Raw genomic sequence first — 19,087 nt, 5'->3', positions numbered from 1 at the left:
TGTAACACAGACAGCTTTCAAGAAAATTTCACTAAACATATTCTGGATGTTACTGGATATCTCTTAAAGAAATGATTCTAGAAAATAAATGCAAAGGTAAAAACATTCTACTCCAAGTTTCTAATAGCAATCCAATATTTTATTCAGACACATCAGGGAAGTAAAATTTGAATGGCAAAGCAAAATGTAAACATGATAATTGTGGTCTGCTGTGGTCTCTTCTTTTGGAGCATAATGGTCACTGAAGACACGGCCAAAACTTCAGAACTAGAATGACTATTTTAAGTAGTAATGAGTGAAGATGGTGAAGTATGAAAACTCCAAGGATGTCACTGGCTCTTGTTATAATTCATAGAAACCCAAAGAGTAGAATATAAGATCTTAAACTCTTTTTAAAGACTTCATTTTTTAGAGCAGTTTTAGGCTCACAGCCAAATTTAGAGGAAGGTACAGAGATTTCTCCCATAGCTTCTGCCCCCACACATGCAGCCTCCCCCATTATCAATGTCCCCCACCAGAGCTGTACGTTGTTACAAGTGATGAACCTACATTGACACTACTACACTGAAACTGTGGATTCTAAACTGTTTTAAAGCAGAGTGATTTTCTACTTTCTTTTATCATAGGATTACAGAGTGAATATTTTTCTTCGTCAGAAATGGAATGATCCTCGTCTTGCATATAGTGAATATCCTGATGACTCTTTAGACCTCGACCCTTCCATGTTGGACTCCATTTGGAAACCTGATTTGTTCTTTGCTAATGAAAAGGGTGCCAACTTTCATGAAGTCACTACCGACAACAAACTGCTCAGAATTTTTAAAAATGGAAATGTTCTTTATTCAATAAGGTGAGTCACAAACAAATTCCTGATTTCAGTGAATTAGAGTATTGTGGAGTTTTTTTTTACCTTTTTGGTGAGAGTTTTTAAACTTTTGAGCAAGTGCTATTATTGTTCCACTTGAGATCCTATAATATAGCATTTCCCAAATATGTCTGATCCACAATAACGGGCCCAAGTCCCAGATCTAGGAACTGTATGAGAAATCCACTGTTGTACAAGTGGCCCAGGTGATTCTTGACATCAGCCAGATTGTCAAGAGTCTTAAAGGCAAACGGAAAGGCAGCTGAATCATACATCATGATTATATTTTTAAGTATATATATCTCCTTTAAACATTTATAGGTGAAAAAATGTTTAGGTTTGTTTGTCTGGAATATATTTTACACAAATTATTTTTCAGATACATGTATTTTTTAATAACTTTGAGTTTCTCTGATCAACTTTTGCATTTTTATCCTACCTGCCTAATTTTTACCCTTTCTAACATGCTGCAAAGTGGTGATTTGCTGATAAAATTTGAAGAAAGCAGGGAAAGAAAAATTTCACTGTACTATGTAAAAGTGGAAGCCAATTAAAATCTTTACCTTTACCTGGAAAAGAGCTTATTTCTGTTTTACCTACTCATTATAGATTTCTCAGAAAACGTGCCTTAGGTTTAAATCTATTATCCACCGTGAATTGATTTTTGTGAGAGGTGAAAGGTGCGGATCCTGTTTCAGTCTTCTCTATGTGGCTATCCAATTTTCCCAGCACCATTTATTGAATGAGGATTCTTTTCCCTAGTGTATGTTTGTGTCTACTTTGTCAAAGATTAGATGGCTATATGAAGATGGTTTTATATCTGGGTTCTCAGTTTTGTTCCATTGGTCTATCTCTGATCTTGTGCCAGTACCGTTTTATTTTAAATTATATTTTAAAGTATTGTTTCACTTTAGACAGGTTTGGGGTGGCTTAGGTTGCAAAACTATATCACCAGGTAGCACGGAATAATCATTTTGCAAAGATAGAATGTCTGGACTATTTCCATTGATAGAACTGAAATACATTATGTGTGTGTGCATGTGTGTGTAGTGTAGTATATCCTTATCCTGTATGATTATGGATATTTGTCTGTAGTAAGTCTTATTGGAGTTGGAAAATGTCAACATAAAGAACATATGAGTAAGTTTTTAGTTTTTTCCTATCATTGAACATAAGAGAATATAAAAGCTAGACTACTTTTTGGGCAAGGAGCTTCTTGCTAACAATATGTCATCAAAGCTGAAAGCATTTAACTCTGCCCATCCTGAAAATTTGTCAAATAAGATGAACCTTGTTATTAAGAAGATTGTGCCATTTCAAAAGCATAATTGTACCAAAACATTTAATTGCTCCAATTCAGATGTATTATATTAAAGAATACTAAAGGTTATTTATTATAGTGAAAAAATAAATAATTTAAATGAGATTTATAAGGCCTTTTTACTATGTGCACTGGAAATGCTCAAGTGTTTTCTGTCTTAGAGGAATAAAACTGAAATTATGTCTCATAAATGATGTCATTCATTATGAATTGCTCATATTTCTTCTAATATTTTGAGAAAATCTATGGAATAATTCATCAATGCATCTTTTGTGTTTCAGTATGAATTCAGATGAAACAGATGGTCTCAGCTCCTAGTTTTTGTTTGTTCACATGATCAAAGAAAAAATTCATTTTTTGTGAGTTGTTTTTGGAAATTTCACAGGACTTTGGAATCTTCAAATGCCTCAAATAAATCTTCAGTTTCTTTGTTAACAAAAATTGTGCTAGAAAAAGAAAAATCTTGTTGAATTTACCAGTGGAACATCTGTGATGTTTCATGAGCAATCTGGCTCTCCTGCCTGTTTAAAGGAAGAAGCAGAATGTCCCGGCTAATGCGACCTATTGAACTTCACATTTCTCCGCATTTCCTCCTTAACCCTCACTAAAACAAGGAAATAAACTAAATAGGGACTAAAAATGACATTAATACACGGAAGGATGAAAGCAGTGGGAAGGAAGACTGCAACAGACAAGTGATGACAACATATTTTAGGAAGCTTGAAAATGAGTGCACCTGTGAAAACCGACTTAACCGACAGAGATAGAAACTTAAGCCAAAGAGAAGAGCTCAAAAGGAAGAAAATAATTATCTCCAAACTTTTAGAAATCTGAGGCAGCTAGGACTTCAGAGATTGAGGGCAAGAAAAGAGCTAAAAGGAAAAGAATTGATTTAAACTTTGTAGGAACAACAGTGGAGCCTCTATTCTCGATTTCCTCCCCCATGGCTCTAAAGGCTAGAAACCATCTTTTTGGTTTTTTTTTTTTCCTTTTGACTGGAAGGAAAGCACGAGGACAGAAAACTCCAGAGAGGTTCTTCCAAGAGCTTCAGGAGTGGGAACTCTAGGCACAACTGATGCCTTTCATGAGGCATCATACCAAGAAAATGAGGATGACATAAGGTCTGTACACTGAATGGTGACCTTGCCCACCCTACAATAGCTGAAAGCCAGACCTAAACATCTTCCACTAAGCAGTAGATAGAAGAATATATCTCTGGGAAAACTATCTCGCCCAAGAGAAATGACCTACAGATACTGACATTTGGGGAACCTCTGAGTCTGCTACTAATTGAGCTCCAAATAGTTTTTAGTGCCTCATTCTTAAATATAGAGATACATTTGAGGACATGTTGTAATACTTCTTTTTAAGTAGAGACCGGAAGAAACACCAGAAAGATTTTTTAAAAAGAAGACAAAGGAGATAAAAAAAAAAAAAAAGAAAGAAAATTAAAGGAATGAAAAGAAATGACTCAAAAGAAAATGCAGGGAGCAGAGAGACCATTAAAAAAAACATCTCTGGACAGATGACCAGTTGCATGCATGAAATAAGATAGTTCTAGGAAAGAAAAAGTAGGAACATTCAGTGTATAATAAAAGCACATAGTAAACTAAGGTGGAAAAATAAATCAGTATACTGTTGAGAAGATAAAGAGAAGAAATCTTCCAGAAAGTAGGATCAAGACACAAATAAATAGAAAATAGGAGAGAAAGGATGTAAAAATCAGAATGTCAATGCAGAAATCCAATATCTGACTGGAAGGGAAGAACAGAAAAAAATAGAAAACAGGTTTCCATAAAAAATAGAATTGACATATTACCTGCTGTGTTTAACTACTGAGAAGGATTTTGTAGTTCTGAGGGAGAACTGAATTTGAAGCAGTAGTAAGAATATGGAAACTGAAGTGATTGTTAAAATGAGACATTATGAACACTAGAAAAAACAAAATGCTATACAAGAGTTGTAATTATAGCAAACTACCAAGCTGAACCATGAACAATAATTGCATATTCATAACACATAAACACTGAATATTAGTTTAACCATAAATGTGTCTATAACTAAATTTTGAGAATTGGTAGAGAGTTAAGTATACATGGACTATGATATAAGGGAAATAAACTCTTATTTTCCCCTGTAGGAAATTAATAGACAATTTCAAATATTTTAAAAGTCAAATGTAATATTACAGCAACTTTGGGTATTTGATTGTGAATGGCAGACAAATAGGTAAAGAAAGGATACCTCTGGGGAGCTAGAACTTGGGTAGGGATGGAAAGGGCAAAGTTTCACCGATTTTTATATGTTTTATAGAACTGTTTGAACTTTTAGATGATACACATGAATTATATTGATAATTTTTAAATAAATTAATTTTTAAGTGAGAGCTTTAGAGCCAGATATGTGACTCCAGATTGTCAAGTTTGGGATTTGGTTGTGCCCTACTTGTAAAGTTAGCCATGGATGCTGACTGAAGCCCTGAGGCAGAGATGGAAAAATTTATAACTCTTTATAAATTAGCAGCATAAATATCAGCATATGTGCCTTACTTCTCCCCTGTCCTCAAGTCTCAGTGGAACAATGCAATGGGCTGGGATGAATATAACACACACAGTGGGTCTATGTTACAACCGTGGAACACTGAGCTTGGGGAACCCACTACTTTTATAGCAAGCTGTAAGCAAGCCTTCTCTTTGCCCAAGTGAACAATGTTATCTCATCTCTCAAAATTAGCAGCTTCATAAACAATTCCAAGAAATGGCTCAGATGAAAGAATGGTTAGGGCCTTGCAGACTTGGTATACCAGCAAGACATATAGGAGAACCAGAGCCCCAAGGAGGACTATATCTTCCAACCCAGATCCAGGCTCTGCTATTTACTAGCTGTGATTTGGGGCAAGTCTCTTTACTTTTGAAAATCTTCTTTTTCTTATATAGGGATAGTTATAATACCAATTACCTTGAGCCTGAAATAAAGTACTTAAAACACCCAGCACAGTGCTAGGCATACAATAGGCACTAAAGTTGTTGTTTTTTCTTTCCAAAAAGAAAACAAAACAAAATTTAAAGCGTAAGTTCTGTTGTTTCCCAGAATTCATAAAATCAGCATTGTATGGACTCTTGTAAGTTATTAATCTAAGCCTCAGTTTTATCACTTATAAAATGCAGATGATAATATCCTTATCACAAGGTAATGGAAGCACATCACAGGCAACTAAATATTATATACTATTTACTTTACTAATACTTGCAACTTTACTACTTATATTACAGAACCATTATTGCATTAAGAATCAAATTTTATGCCAAAGATGCTATTCACAGCAACTTGTCAAAGATTATATGATTTCAACTTTTATTTAAGCTAAATATAATCAATCCTTGTTTGAAATTCTATTGTGAAGATAATTAAAGTTTACTTGTATAATATGTATTTATTTTTTGAAGGTTGACAGACCTTATTTTTAAATAGGAAATCAAACTTACTTTGACAGATACTTTTTAAAATGCTATTTGTTCAAGGGAAATCAATTTACAATGTTCTAAAATATATGTTGTAAGGAGGATTTTGCATGTGTGTGATTATGTATGTTCTTGTGAAGAGGTCCATAGCTTACTTACATCAGCTTCCTAAATACTGAGATTGCCTTGGTGATGTCATTGAGATTTATTTTGTCTCTATCATCAAATGACAATCAAACTCCAGAAGTAGTTCATAGAAGCTAATGCTAATCTCCCTTCTGCTGCTCCAACAATCTAATATCCCAAGAGTTATTTGCTCTTTATAAAATCATTCATAATAAAGTACCCAACTACTCAAATATGTAAAATCCATAGGGAAATCCTTATACTTTCTATAGTTTAATTATATTTCTCTGATTTCTTTTGGAAGAATTATTTATGTATGTTTTATTCTAACTTTAGTAACAAATAGTGTATACAAGATATCATTTCTTGTGTTATAAAAATATAAAATTTAAAATGGCTTATTAATTACAGAACCAATTTTCATGAAAAATGTTCCGATGCTTTTCAGAGGCAATATACTTAAAAGTTAGTAGCATGGGATCTACAACTAGACTCTCAGGGCTGCAAATTTAGCTCTAAGTTTCCTCATCTCCAAAACAGGGTAAATATCTCTTATCTAACTCATAAGCTTGCAGCACAGAGTTAATGAGTTAATGTATATAAAATGTTTAGAATAGTGCCTTCCACACAGTAAACATTATAAATGTGTTACCTAATATGATACCACAGACAATATTTCAAAACTAGTAAGTTACTAATTAAGAGGCCATTAGTTTTATGACAGTAAATTCAGAAATATTAAGTCTAATAAAATACATACTTTTATAAAAAGTCTGTAATGAGAGTCAGAAAACTTTTTTAATTCAATTAGTGTTCGAGGTAGACTCCTTACTCGAGGCAAAGCTTGTTCAAAAATGGGCAATAACTGAATTTTAATGAGGTCAATTGTTTGTCACAGATTACAGTCATCTTTTTTAACATTACTACTCACTAAGCCAAGACTTCCGAAGGGAAAATAAGAAACACCATATCCTGTTTATGTGTCTTGTCTCAGAAAGAGAACTGATTGTCCCTTACACAAGAAGACATTCATTTTCAAAACAGTAGAATGTGATTAATTGCCTCTTGATTTTGTTTTCTTTTGATGTGGTCAGGGCATATCTTTAATTCATATGTAATGTTTTGATAAAGAAATTTGGTATCACACCCACCAAGGTGACACATATTTTTCATCAATATGCTGTTAAAGGAGCAATTGTACCTTAAACAAAAAGAAAGGAAAGTCAATAAATAGATCTTTTTCAGGATAGGATTTATGACAGCAGTTCTACGAACTGTGTTTTTCTTTGCCAAATAATTCCTTTCAAGTGCTATTTTTTTAAGAATTATGTAATGTCTCTCATTTTGTGCCAGAAAAATAGCCAGGGTAAGAATTTGACATCACATGCATGGTGCGAGCGTGGAAAAGATTCTGAGAATGCTATTTACCTCCATACGAAAGGTCACAGAATTAATTCTGCAAGTCAACATTTGAAACTGCCTGGCTGAGAGCCTTGGATATTTGGAAAATGAATGTGTGTGCTCAAAATGTACGTGTGCATACACTTCTAATAAACCCTTTCACAAGGCAGGGAACATTGCGTCCAATGTTACAACTGCCTTTTTAAGAGAGAACTTTGTAAATCTTCACGATCATACTTCCCAGGATCACTTAACTTAGCTGAGCAAGGAGAAAAATTGCTTTTGAACATTGAACTCTATGAATTATTTTAGCGTGTAATGGCCTCTGATTCAAATGAATTACTGAACGATCTCCTGAGACACTTAAAAAGTCAGCAGCTTCACATGTCTGTCCATTTATGTCTTTCAAATTATGTTAACTGGACCTAACACACTAAGAGTATTCACTGTAGAATATACATTCTTACAACTTTATGTCTCTGGTCGACATAAAAATGCTATTTTGGAGAATGTAGTTATATAGAGTAGAGCTGCTGGTTATTTCTTGTTAAAGCTTAAATAGTTCTTATATGTGATTTGATTCAGTCATCTTTTTGCAGACACTATAAAATTTTGGGCAGGGGCAAATGAAGGAGTCTAGGAGTTGTTAAATGTACTAATAATCATTAATAATTAGCATTTACTGAGCGTTTGCTATGTGTCAAGCACTTGTTTAAGTACTTTACATGTATTAATTCATGTATTGCTCACAGCAACTCTCTGGAGTAGGTACTATTATTATCTTCATTTTAGAGATAAGAAAACTGCAATCTTGGGGGGTTGAAGAAATCTGCCAAAGTTTAAGTAACTAATCCACCTAGGGTGCTCACTAATCCCACTGATCCCACTAATACTGAATTTCAATGGGAATACTTTCACTAAAATAAGCTGCCTAAAGAGTTCTCAAAAAAGAACTTCATTTGAATAAACTTGAGTTTGGATCTAGGCCCCTCTCTCTCAGGCCCAGGAACTACAAATTCTTGGTAATTCCTGAAGAGATCTGGATAATATCATCTTCTAACACTAAGTATTCAAGGGTGATGATTTATCTGGAATACCAACATACTAATAGGCTTTGGAAGTGGGGGGAGAGCCTTCCGAATGAGCAGAATGCTGATATGCACCCCCAAGGTTATCCTTTGTGTGAAGCCAAATCATAAATTTCTTTGATGAACACGGAATTATATCATGGATAATCTAGAGAGCTATTTCTTGACTATTACGAGATCTGGTGAAATGCCCTAGGAACTTGACTCTAATAACTAAATTTTAAGTACTGCTGGATGTTCCTGACAACTTCTTCAGTACAAAGACGACTGAAAGTTGTCACCTGGGATTGCTTCCTTGTGCCCTGCTTTTCCAGGTTTAGAACTCCAATTCCCCTGATATACTTGCCTCTCAAATATTCTATGTGGGTGGAAAGATACCTTTTGGAACTTGGATTAATTTTATAAAACCCACTCTCAAATTTATTTTTGGGAGGGGTCTCTTCTGGATATGTAGACTCTTCTAGACATCCACAGCCCTCTCTAAAGGAATAGATAGATAGATAGATAGATAATGATGGTATATTTATATATACAACTATCCCCCACCCTGCAAAAAAATTTATATACAGGAGAATAGCTGTTTCATAGTAAATAACACACCTAAGCTGGAGAAAATTTTATTTGAATTGATGTTAGTCATTACCAAAGCAACAGTGTTTTCCCTAAACAACAGAATATTAATATGATGTGATAAGTTTCCTTTAAAAATAATTATATTGAATTCTTTCAGATTGACGTTAACACTTTCCTGTCCAATGGATCTTAAGAATTTTCCAATGGATGTACAAACATGTATAATGCAACTGGAAAGCTGTAAGTATGAAGACTTACTTTTTTCAGAATACTTTTAAAATATAATAGATATAAGCTGTTAATGGCTTATATAGATAATTTATTTTGTAATCATTTTGGTCACATATTTACTAAATAGGCATGTAATCTTTCACCAGGTATTGAAAGTAATGGTATCTATCAACATATGTACTCTATACTATGAGAGAGAAAAAAATTAGGATGTTGAAATAACAGTTTCTAAACTTGAAATAAAATATATGTCTCTATACACATCATCAAAAACCAAAAGGATGATAATCATTAAAAACAAACTACTATTTTTTATGAAGTGCCTCCTGTAGACCAAGTATTATGTCCATATTATTTTTTATCCTCACAACAAAGACACTGTTACCCTCATGTTTTCAGATTTAGAAGTGGGCATCTTGAATGATTGAGTCTTGTCCTCCAGTTCACAGAGGGGATGATCATAAACCATCTGCCTTCAAAGCCTATGCTTCTTCCGTTAACTAACATTTATTATTTGGATATTAGTCTACTGGGTACGTTATGTATATTATCTCAGGAGAAAAGAAATGTCTCACACTTTATCACAGACTTATCCAAGCTTTCAGGCGCTCCTCTAAATTTCTTCTTTCAAAGTGGATCCATATGCATCACTGATTAATACTAACACAGATGAGAATTTCAGGCCCTTCTCTTTTTCTGAACTTATCTATATAATCAACCCTCAATTAATTGTTTAAAGTGTTTAATCCCATGAAAAACATGATCAATACACATTATTTTTTCGTGGCAGTATGTGATAATCAGAAAGAGAGAGAGAGAGAGAGAGATCTGTTTTGACATATTCCTTGAAGAAAATTTGAAGGTGGATCTTCAGACTTCAGGTGTGAGAGGCGGGCTTGTAGTGTGGTGGAAGTATCACTAGATGGCGTGCCTACCTTGTGGGGGAACGTGACCGTCCCTCACCCTCGCCGCCTTCCTATGTGGTTTTTAAAGAAGTGGAAGTATCTATTTCTCTAAGTATAACTCCTTATTATAAAATTTAAATGGATTATTCTTGTAAGTAGTTCTTAAATAGTAAGCATACATATGGATAAAATACTAAAGTAAACTAGAGGAAATTAAAATAAACTAAAATTGGGGGAGCTACTTAGCAATCAATATAAATAGGGAGGAACAACAAGATTCTCAGCAGTGTAGATTTTGAAACTGAAGAAAGACAATTTGGGGACAAGATGATTATGTATCTTGGTTGATGTTTTAAATACATATTAGAGTAGAGAGAAAATATAGCAAGTGCAAAACAGTCTACTAGTGCCCTAACTATGAAGCCAACGATGCTGGATGTTATTCAATAGGCAGTGAGAACCTGTTCGAGATTTAAGGAGCAAGAAAATTATAATATTTGATCCTTGCTATGTCTCTTAAAGATTATTTTAGCCAAGTGAACCAAGAATATTTAAGAAGTTTTCATAATGGTCCAGCAAAATGAATAGAAAGTAGGGACAAAGGGGAATGACATGGAAGATGGGAGCAACAGAGGCTGACACAACGTGGATGTGAAGGCATTTGTGCCTTTTGGTCAGAGCTAAGGAGCTTAGATAAATGGGATCATAATAGAAGCATTAACGAAAAAAGGGAAGACATGATGAGAAGCAAATGTTGATGGGGATACTCATAAACCCAATCCTTATATATATGAGGTTTGGGAAATTTAGGTCTAAAGCCAAAGGGAGGACTTAAAAGTGAAAATAAACTATTAAAAGCCATATACAAAGTGGTTCAAGGAATCAGATGAAAGAAATAGCTGAAGAAGGAAAGGAAAACAAAACACAAACAAAAACAGACTTTAAGAAATGCTTACATTTAGAGGTTGTTGGAAAAAATTCCAGACAAGGGGTTGTCATAGATAGCAAATTAAATTCAACATTATTCGATCTCAAAGCAGAAGAGACTGTCAAGGAGATCTGTTTAACTGTATCAAATGTTGCAAAAATGTTTTTTAAAAACAGATAATTGACAAAAGAGCCATTGTTATTGTTGACAAAGACAAATGTAATTAGAATGATGAGGGTCAAACTGGATTCTTAAAAAGTTTTTTTTACAGTGATAGGGCAGTGTGAGCAGGGAGTGAAATCAGTTAATCCATGAATGTTAGTTATTAAAGAAAGGGTACGGTGCCTAAAGATGAACTAGGTCACTGAGCTTCTTTTTTAGTACAGGAAAGCTTACTGGGGCCATTTTGCAGGACACAAGAACTGACATGACAAGGCCTTTCAGTGTCTGCCTTCCTCAGAACATTTCCAAAGCATCTAAATCTCAACATGGGAAAAGAGAACCTTTCCCCCTTGTTTCTTAAATCCTTTGTAAGTGGGTTGCCTCAAGAGATCTTTTAACATTTCAGTCATTAAATACTTCTGCCCGCTTATTAGAAATTAATTTAGTTCACAACAGAGATGTTTATTGAATTCCTTTAGCAGAGGCTAAGAAAATCCTGTTAGTCAAAGTAGAAGCTACTGAAGTCAAATTCTTCAAGGTGTTTTTCTTAAACTCTCTTAGGGTAATTACTTATATCTCTCTTTTCTTTACTTTTCTTTTCTTTTCTATCTTCTCCTCTTTCTTTCTTTCTTTTCTTTTTTAATAGTGGCTTAAAATGGAAAGTTAAAAGATTTTACTTTTTGGGGTTTTTTTGGGGGGGTTGCTTGCACCTCCAGATCTCAAGTAGATAAAGTTAAAAAAAATTTTAAATGAGTTGAAGATGTTTCCGTTATCTAATATGAAGGCCTGCCCCATAGTGTGCATATTCCACAAATCTCAACAGAGTTTTACCTAACTGCTTTTAAAACAGCCAGAAGTTCAGCATAACATTTATTCCTCTGGTTTAGAACATACTTCATTCAACTTCATAAGAGAATTCTGGGATAAATACTATAAATGTTTACTTTTGGATGTGAAGAAAATGTGTTTATTCCATTTATTTCTCTCTATTTCTAATACTCATTTTTAACTCTCAAGATCAGCTAGAAGGCACAGGCCAGTTCCCATAACAATATGCATCTCCAAAATTCATGTTAATAGAAACCTAATAAAATGACAATAAAAATATTAAATCATACACACCACAGAAAGAATTCTGCAATTAAGCTTTGTTTTTCACTAAATGTTTTAAATTTGAGCCCCAATTTTTATGTGCAATTGTTGCTTACAATAAGTGAAACTGAGGAAAGTTTCTAGTGAAGATAAACTATTAAAGTGATTACTAACCTTCCTTCTCAGGATTAGATTGTATTAATTTACTGAACTTCAGATTCCACTGCATGATCTTTTTAACATTTTTTTTAGCTGTATGAAGTAGAACATAAGGCTATGTGTTCAAAAGATAAATTTCCATTTATATCACAGTTTTACCTATAAATATATTTTATACATCAATCCATTTATAAATTATTTGGTGTTGACACAAGTAACAAATCTATGAAGGAAGGAAACACAGCTATATCATGACCTACTATTCCCCCAAGGAATGTATGGTGGAAACTGGGGCACAGGAATAGGGCTGAGGAAAAAAACTCAAGATTTTTAAATTTGCAGCTTATTATTTATATTCTAAAGAAAATTTCTAACTGGGAAATTTTTTGCTAGTTGATAAAAGACATGAAGGATTTCTTAATCATGAGAAAATACTGGATAATGATTTCTCAGCATCATTATAATAAAGCTGTGCTATTAAGAGATAAAGATGACAGATCCATAAAGGGTCTAATTCTGTAATTCATATCTGAAGAGGAACACAGATAACAAAAGAGGAAAACATCGCCAACGTGTAAAAGTTAAAGAAAATTGCATTGAGGTTGGAAAAGAAAATATGGGAAAGTAACTCAGTGAAGAACTACTGTTTTCTTAAATCTCTAAAATTACAGGATCATTTTTAAGGGTCAACTTGAAAAAAATACTAAGAAAAATTTTAAGAAACTTTTGAAATGTACTTTCATAGGATTTGGGGATAGAAATATCTAAGAATATACTTTAATAAGGCTTTTAATAGAAACTTCTAAAGAAAGATGAGAGGTTTTTACTATTTAATTTTTCATATTCATTGAAAAACCATGTCTGACTCATCATGGGCTGGAAGCTCCGCCTTTGGCAGTAACCCCACTGGCCCCTTGGACATTACTCAGACTAGTTACTCTGAAATTTATGCTAAGTTAGTTAAGGCAAAAGATAAGATTGGTGATGACTTTTCACAATTATTTCCTAAGAATCTCTACTGTTATCCAAGCTCTTTCATAATTTAAAAGTTTGGGTATTGTTCAAAATAGTATTACGTTTTGTTTTTTTTTTTGTTTGCCTAGTCAGAGATACAGATGGTTCTTGTTTAACTGAGTTTTTGTTACTTAAGCTTTTGCAGTTAAAATGTTGATTAGAAAGCAAAAGGCTTCCCACGACAAAAACATTCACTAATGAACTGGCTACTTAAAAAACCAACCCCCACTTAAACATTAAATATTCTATCCTATGTAACACCAGCAACCATTATCTCCAAATCTGTCCATATCTTTGTAGGTTGAATTTTTGCTGATTATCAAATATTCTAAACGTATGACAATATAATAAAAATATGATGCAGTTACATGTCTTATAAAAGGATCATATTACAATAGTTTTATATCTCTTACATATGTCATCTGATTTAATCCTAATCACAACTAAAAAAATATTTTTTTCTTTCCATTTTAAAGATGAGCAAATTAAGGCTTAAAGAGGTTAAGTGACTTTCCCAAGGTCACACTGTCACCGCATGCAAACTCGTACCACTTGCCACAGGACAGCCAATAAGTCAAGAGACAAGGTGTTGGGGCAAGGAAAGCGACTTTTATTCCAAGGGCCAGCAAACTGAGAAGATGGTGGATCTTACCACAGGGGGTCAAAAGCAAAATGAAGCTAGTTATGTTAAGCCTCCCTTTCACTGTAACAACACAACTATGGCGTGGACAGATCTAGCAGATGATTTCCAAATATTTATAACTATGGTATTCTTAAGTTGTCTCTACAAGATAAACATACACAGTAATTTTCACTTTCTCATATGAAAAGACTTAGATTTTCCTCTTTTGCCTACTTCCTCTGCCCTAGATGTCTTCCTGTGTATTAAAATTGGCCTAATTTACCAAGAACTGCAGAGTAGGGCTCCCCAGACCCCAGGACCGTGTCAACCTTCTGTTGCCTTTGCAGTCTAAGAGCACTCATACATTAGAGGCAGCTGCAAAACGCTTGACTAGAACCACATTCCAGTCAGCTAAGTACTACAGCTAAGTTCTATGTCCCCGTTCCTTGTTTACCCAATTGGATCACTTGAATAAATGCAAAGTATTTTCCCCTTTTCCCAGTTAAATATCATCCTGTTAGACCATACTTCTACTTTGATGATCCATTATCTTTCCTAGTTAATCATCCAGAGAATTCAACAACATACTATTATGCACTCCCAAAAGGCCAGGCCTGAGAAAACAGTACACTAGAGGTACTTTTTATTTATTACTACTGAAAAAAAATGAACAATTGCTCTTTCAATCAGCTAGAAATCACATAAACAGTCATCAACGACTGTTGATCATCCACAGTCATTTTGAAATCCTTGTTTATAAGGATAACATTAGAATTCATCAAATATCTTGCTCAAAACATTATTTATAGTATCCCTTAATATTGCAGCATAGTTGGTAATAAGATCATGACACCATATTAACATGGCATGGCTTTTCTTTTATGACCCTAATGCCAGCTCCTACTGACCACAGCTTCCTGCTCTACCTACTCACAGATGAAATTTTAACTTTTCTAGAATTGTGTAGATTTGGTGTCGAGCTCCTTTATCTGTAATTCACAGAACTGACCTGTTAATAATCTTGAAAACATTCTCAGTGCTAACTTCTTAAAAGCTTTGCAATTCTTCATCACTCCATTCGCATCAGCAATCTCATCTGCAAAAGATCTCCATGCCCTGGAATTTTCTTTTTCTTCACCCAGAATATGGAGATAAAAAGCTTATCTTTCTCCTATCCTCCCCAAGCAGTGTTCCTATTTCTTCCTTATTCTTACAGAACCAAGTGATCCCTTTCTTGTTTGTATTTTCAAATTTAATGTGGAGGAAATCAAATATATGGCCTCAATATGTCAGGAAAATATTTGTTCTTTTGTTTTTGATGTTCTATTTGACCTATCATTTATTTCCTTCACTTCATATCACGTTAGTGCACTTTTTCAGACAAGTTGTTAGTTAACAAAGATATCTGATATCAAATGATACATTTGTTTATTTATTTCAATAATGTGCTTTGCTGTCACTAGTGATGCTAGTATAATCCTAATATCATAAAACTGTGCTCTTCCCTCTGCCTAAAATATGTTTCCTGCAGACTTACAAATAGCTTGACTGTTTGCATCATTCCACTAGGCCATTTCAGACCATCTTTTCTTAATTAGCTCTCTCCTCCCCACTCACTTCCTATCCAATTACAGTATTTCCTTCAAAATACGTATCGCATCATTAGCTGAAATGATTCTTTTTAATTCTGATTACATTTTCATTGCCCACCCCAACCCACCCATGAAATGCAAGTTCTGTGAAGACAGGGAAATTGTTTCTCTTGTTTCCCACTTGTTATGGCTAGACATCCTGATGGAAACTAAGATAGCGCTCTTCCAGCTTCTCTTAACTGCAGTCAATAATGTGGGCATATCTTATACAATGCAGCTAATGCGGCTCACCTGTGATCATATGTAACTCAGGGAATCATTAAAGACAACATCAAGTTTGCAGCCTGAAACAACTCCTGTCTGCACTCATTAACTGGGGAGACTCCTTGAAGATAACTCACTGTATTTTTCCAGGCTCTACTTTCAACTCATGTCATCATGCCCCTAAAGTCTTCTACATGCTGTGCTTTCCTTATTCATCTTCTCCCTCAGAATTTCAGCAGTCTTTTCTCTTTATTCTTAATTTTTTATTTTTAATTATGTTAAATACATGTCTTAGTCTGTTTTGTACTTGTAAAACAGAATACTACAGACTGAGTAATTTCTAATGAAGAGAAATTTATCGGCTCACAATTCTGGAGGCTGGGAAATGCAAGATCAAGGTTCCAGCATCTGGTGAAGGCCTTCTTGCTGCATCACCCCATGGCAGAATGCCAAAGGGCCAAAGGACAAAATACAATGGCAGGAATCCCATCTATGACAGCAGAGCCCTCATGGTCCAATCACCTCTTAAAGGTCCCACCTTTCAACTCTGTTACAATGGCAACTAAATTTAAACAAGAGTTTTAACGGGATAAACATTCAAACTATAACAATACACAAACATAAAATTTGCCATCTTAACCATTTTTAAGTGTTTAGTTTAGTAGTGTGAGATGTATTCATGGTGTTTTACAACCAATCTCCCAAACTTTTCCCTCTTGCAAAACTGAAATTCTATACTCATGAAACAACTACTCCCCATTTCCCGCTCCCCTACGTCCCTGGTAACCACCATTCTGCTTTCTGGTTCTATGAATTTAACTACTCTAGATTCATATAAGTAGATTCATGCAGTATTTGCCTTTTTGTGACTGGCTTATTTTACCGGGCATGTCTTCAAAATTCATCCATGTTGCAGCACTTTTCATAATTTCCTTCCTTTTTAAGTTTGAATAATATTCTATTGTATGTATATGCCACATTTTGTTTCTCCATTCATCTCTCAGTAGAGTTACTTTCACATTTGAGCTACAGTGAATAGTGCTGCTATGAATGTGAGTGTACAAATATCTTTTTAAAATCTTTCTTTCAATACTTTTGGACATATACCCAAAAGCAAAATTACTATATTATAAGGTAATTCATTTTTTTACTTTTTAAGGAGCCGCCATATTGTTTTTTATGGCAGCTTCACCATATTACACTCCACCAGCAGTGTTCTAGGGTTTCAATTTCTCTACATCACTGTCAACAGTTGTTATGTTGTATGTTTTGGATCTTAATGGATATGCAGCTCAGCCAACTTTTTAGAACACTCCAGATCCCCTATAATTTAAAGCATTACAGTCTTTTTTTCTATGATACTGCCATTTGTTATTCTTTACTGCTCAAAGCTGTAACCATTTTCTTTTATCTTTAAATAACTCCCAAAATAACCCCAGTTCCCTCAACCCCCATATTTTCCACCCAAACCAAATGGTCTTTCCAGAGCATGTGCTTTCAAAACTTAAGCAGCACCCTCCCCAGAGATGACCCTAGTGTCCAATTGCAATAATCCCTTAAACTGTCTTGTGCATTGACTGCTACATATATAACAAGAGCAATTCAGGAAAATGCCCTTAAGTCTTTCATTAAGAAACTATATAGGCCAGCTGCGGTGGCTCACACCTATAATCCTAGCACTCTGGGAGTCTAAGGTGGGTGGAGCGTTTGAGCTCAGGAGTTCAAGATCAGTCTAAGCAAGAGCGAGACCCCATCTCTACTAAAAATAGAAAGAAATTAGCTGGACAACTAAAAATATATAGAAAAAATTAGCTGGGCATGATGGTGCATGCCTGTAGTCCCAGCTACTCAGGAGGCTAAGGCAGAAGGATTGCTTGAGCCCAGGAGCTTGAGCTAGGCTGATGCCACAGCACTCTAGCCTGGGCAACAGACTGAGATTCTGTCTCAAAAAAAAAAAAAAAAAAGAAACTATATAAATTACATAAATCCATTACTTTAAGAGACTGAGCTGAGTTTTCTCTTTTGTAAGATAAGTGAGCTACATTAGATGACGGTAAAGGTCATCTCAACTCTAGGATTCCAAAAATTCTTTAAATATACAAGGCCAAAAATCTGTGGAATTAAGAATATAGAATATAGAAACCATGGAATAATTTCCAGTCCTCAGACTTGCTAAAGAACTGTTGATTAAAAATAATAATTATAATATGTAACTCCTTAAACGCAAGACTTTTCTGCAGTATGTCCCTTACATACAAATATGATACAAATATGCCATCAGTAAATCTAAAATACTTTCTAGGAATAGTGATTCTTTTTCTATGTCACCAATAGCCTCACAAATTTCCCCAACAAGCCATTTTGGAATTGATAGAATATATTTGAATATAGGCATACCTCAGACATAGTGTACATTCTGTTCCAGACCATCACAATAAAGCTAGTCATGTGAATTGTTCTGTTTCCCAGTGCATACAAAAGTTGTGTTTATATTACAGTCAATTAAGTGTGCAACGGCTTTATGTCTACAAAAAAATAATTATTTTAATAAAAATATTTAATTAAAAAATACTTTATTGCTAAAAAATGCTAACAATTTGAGCCTTCAACAAGTTATAATCTTTTCTCTGGTGGAGGGTCTTGTCTCAATGTTCACGGCTGCTGACTGATCAGAGTAGTGGTCGCATGGCTAGGGCAATTTCTTAAAATAAGATACAATGAAGTGTCAATTGACTCTTCTTTCATGAAAGATTTCACTGTGGTATGTGATACTGTTTGATAGCGTTTTACCCACAGAATTTCTTTCAAAATCCCCTCAAACCCTGCCCTGTTATATATCAATTAAACTTATGTAACATTCTAAATCCTTTGTTGTTATATCAATAATGTATCTTTTCCAGGAGTAGATTCCATCTCAGGAAGCTACTTTCTTTGCTCATCCATAAGAAGCAACTCCTCATCCATTCAAGTTTTATCATGAGATTGCAGCAATTCAGTGACATCTTCTGGCTCCACTTCTAATTCTAGTTCTCTTGCTATTTCCGCTGCATCTGCTGTGACTTCCTCCACTGAAATCTTGAATGCTTCAAAGTCATCCATGAGGGTTGAAGTTAACTTCTAAACTCCTGTTAATGTTGACATTATGATCTCTTCCCATGAATCACAAATGTTCTTAATGGCATCTAGATGGTAAATCTTTTCATGAAGATTTTTAATTTACTTTATGCAGATCCATCAGCAGAACCACTGTGGTAGCTATAGCCTTACAAAATGTATTTCTTAA

General features: G+C 34.4%; 1 protein-coding gene across 1 annotated transcript in view; it reads left to right on the top strand.

The window, feature by feature from the left end:
* The window catches only part of GLRA3 (glycine receptor alpha 3), a 124,539-nt gene that overhangs the window by 60,847 nt on the left and 44,605 nt on the right, over nt 1–19,087 (top strand). The window contains exons 4-5 of the mRNA XM_069493347.1: nt 627–850; nt 8,993–9,075. Of these exons, the coding sequence (XP_069349448.1) occupies nt 627–850; nt 8,993–9,075 (307 nt within the window). The remainder of the gene's footprint in view (nt 1–626; nt 851–8,992; nt 9,076–19,087) is intronic.

This window comes from Eulemur rufifrons, chromosome 18 (assembly GCF_041146395.1).
Source record: "Eulemur rufifrons isolate Redbay chromosome 18, OSU_ERuf_1, whole genome shotgun sequence".
Classification (NCBI taxonomy): domain Eukaryota; kingdom Metazoa; phylum Chordata; class Mammalia; order Primates; family Lemuridae; genus Eulemur; species Eulemur rufifrons.
The sequence above is the reverse complement of the archived record's forward strand: the minus strand, read 5'-3'. Positions and strand labels throughout refer to the sequence as shown.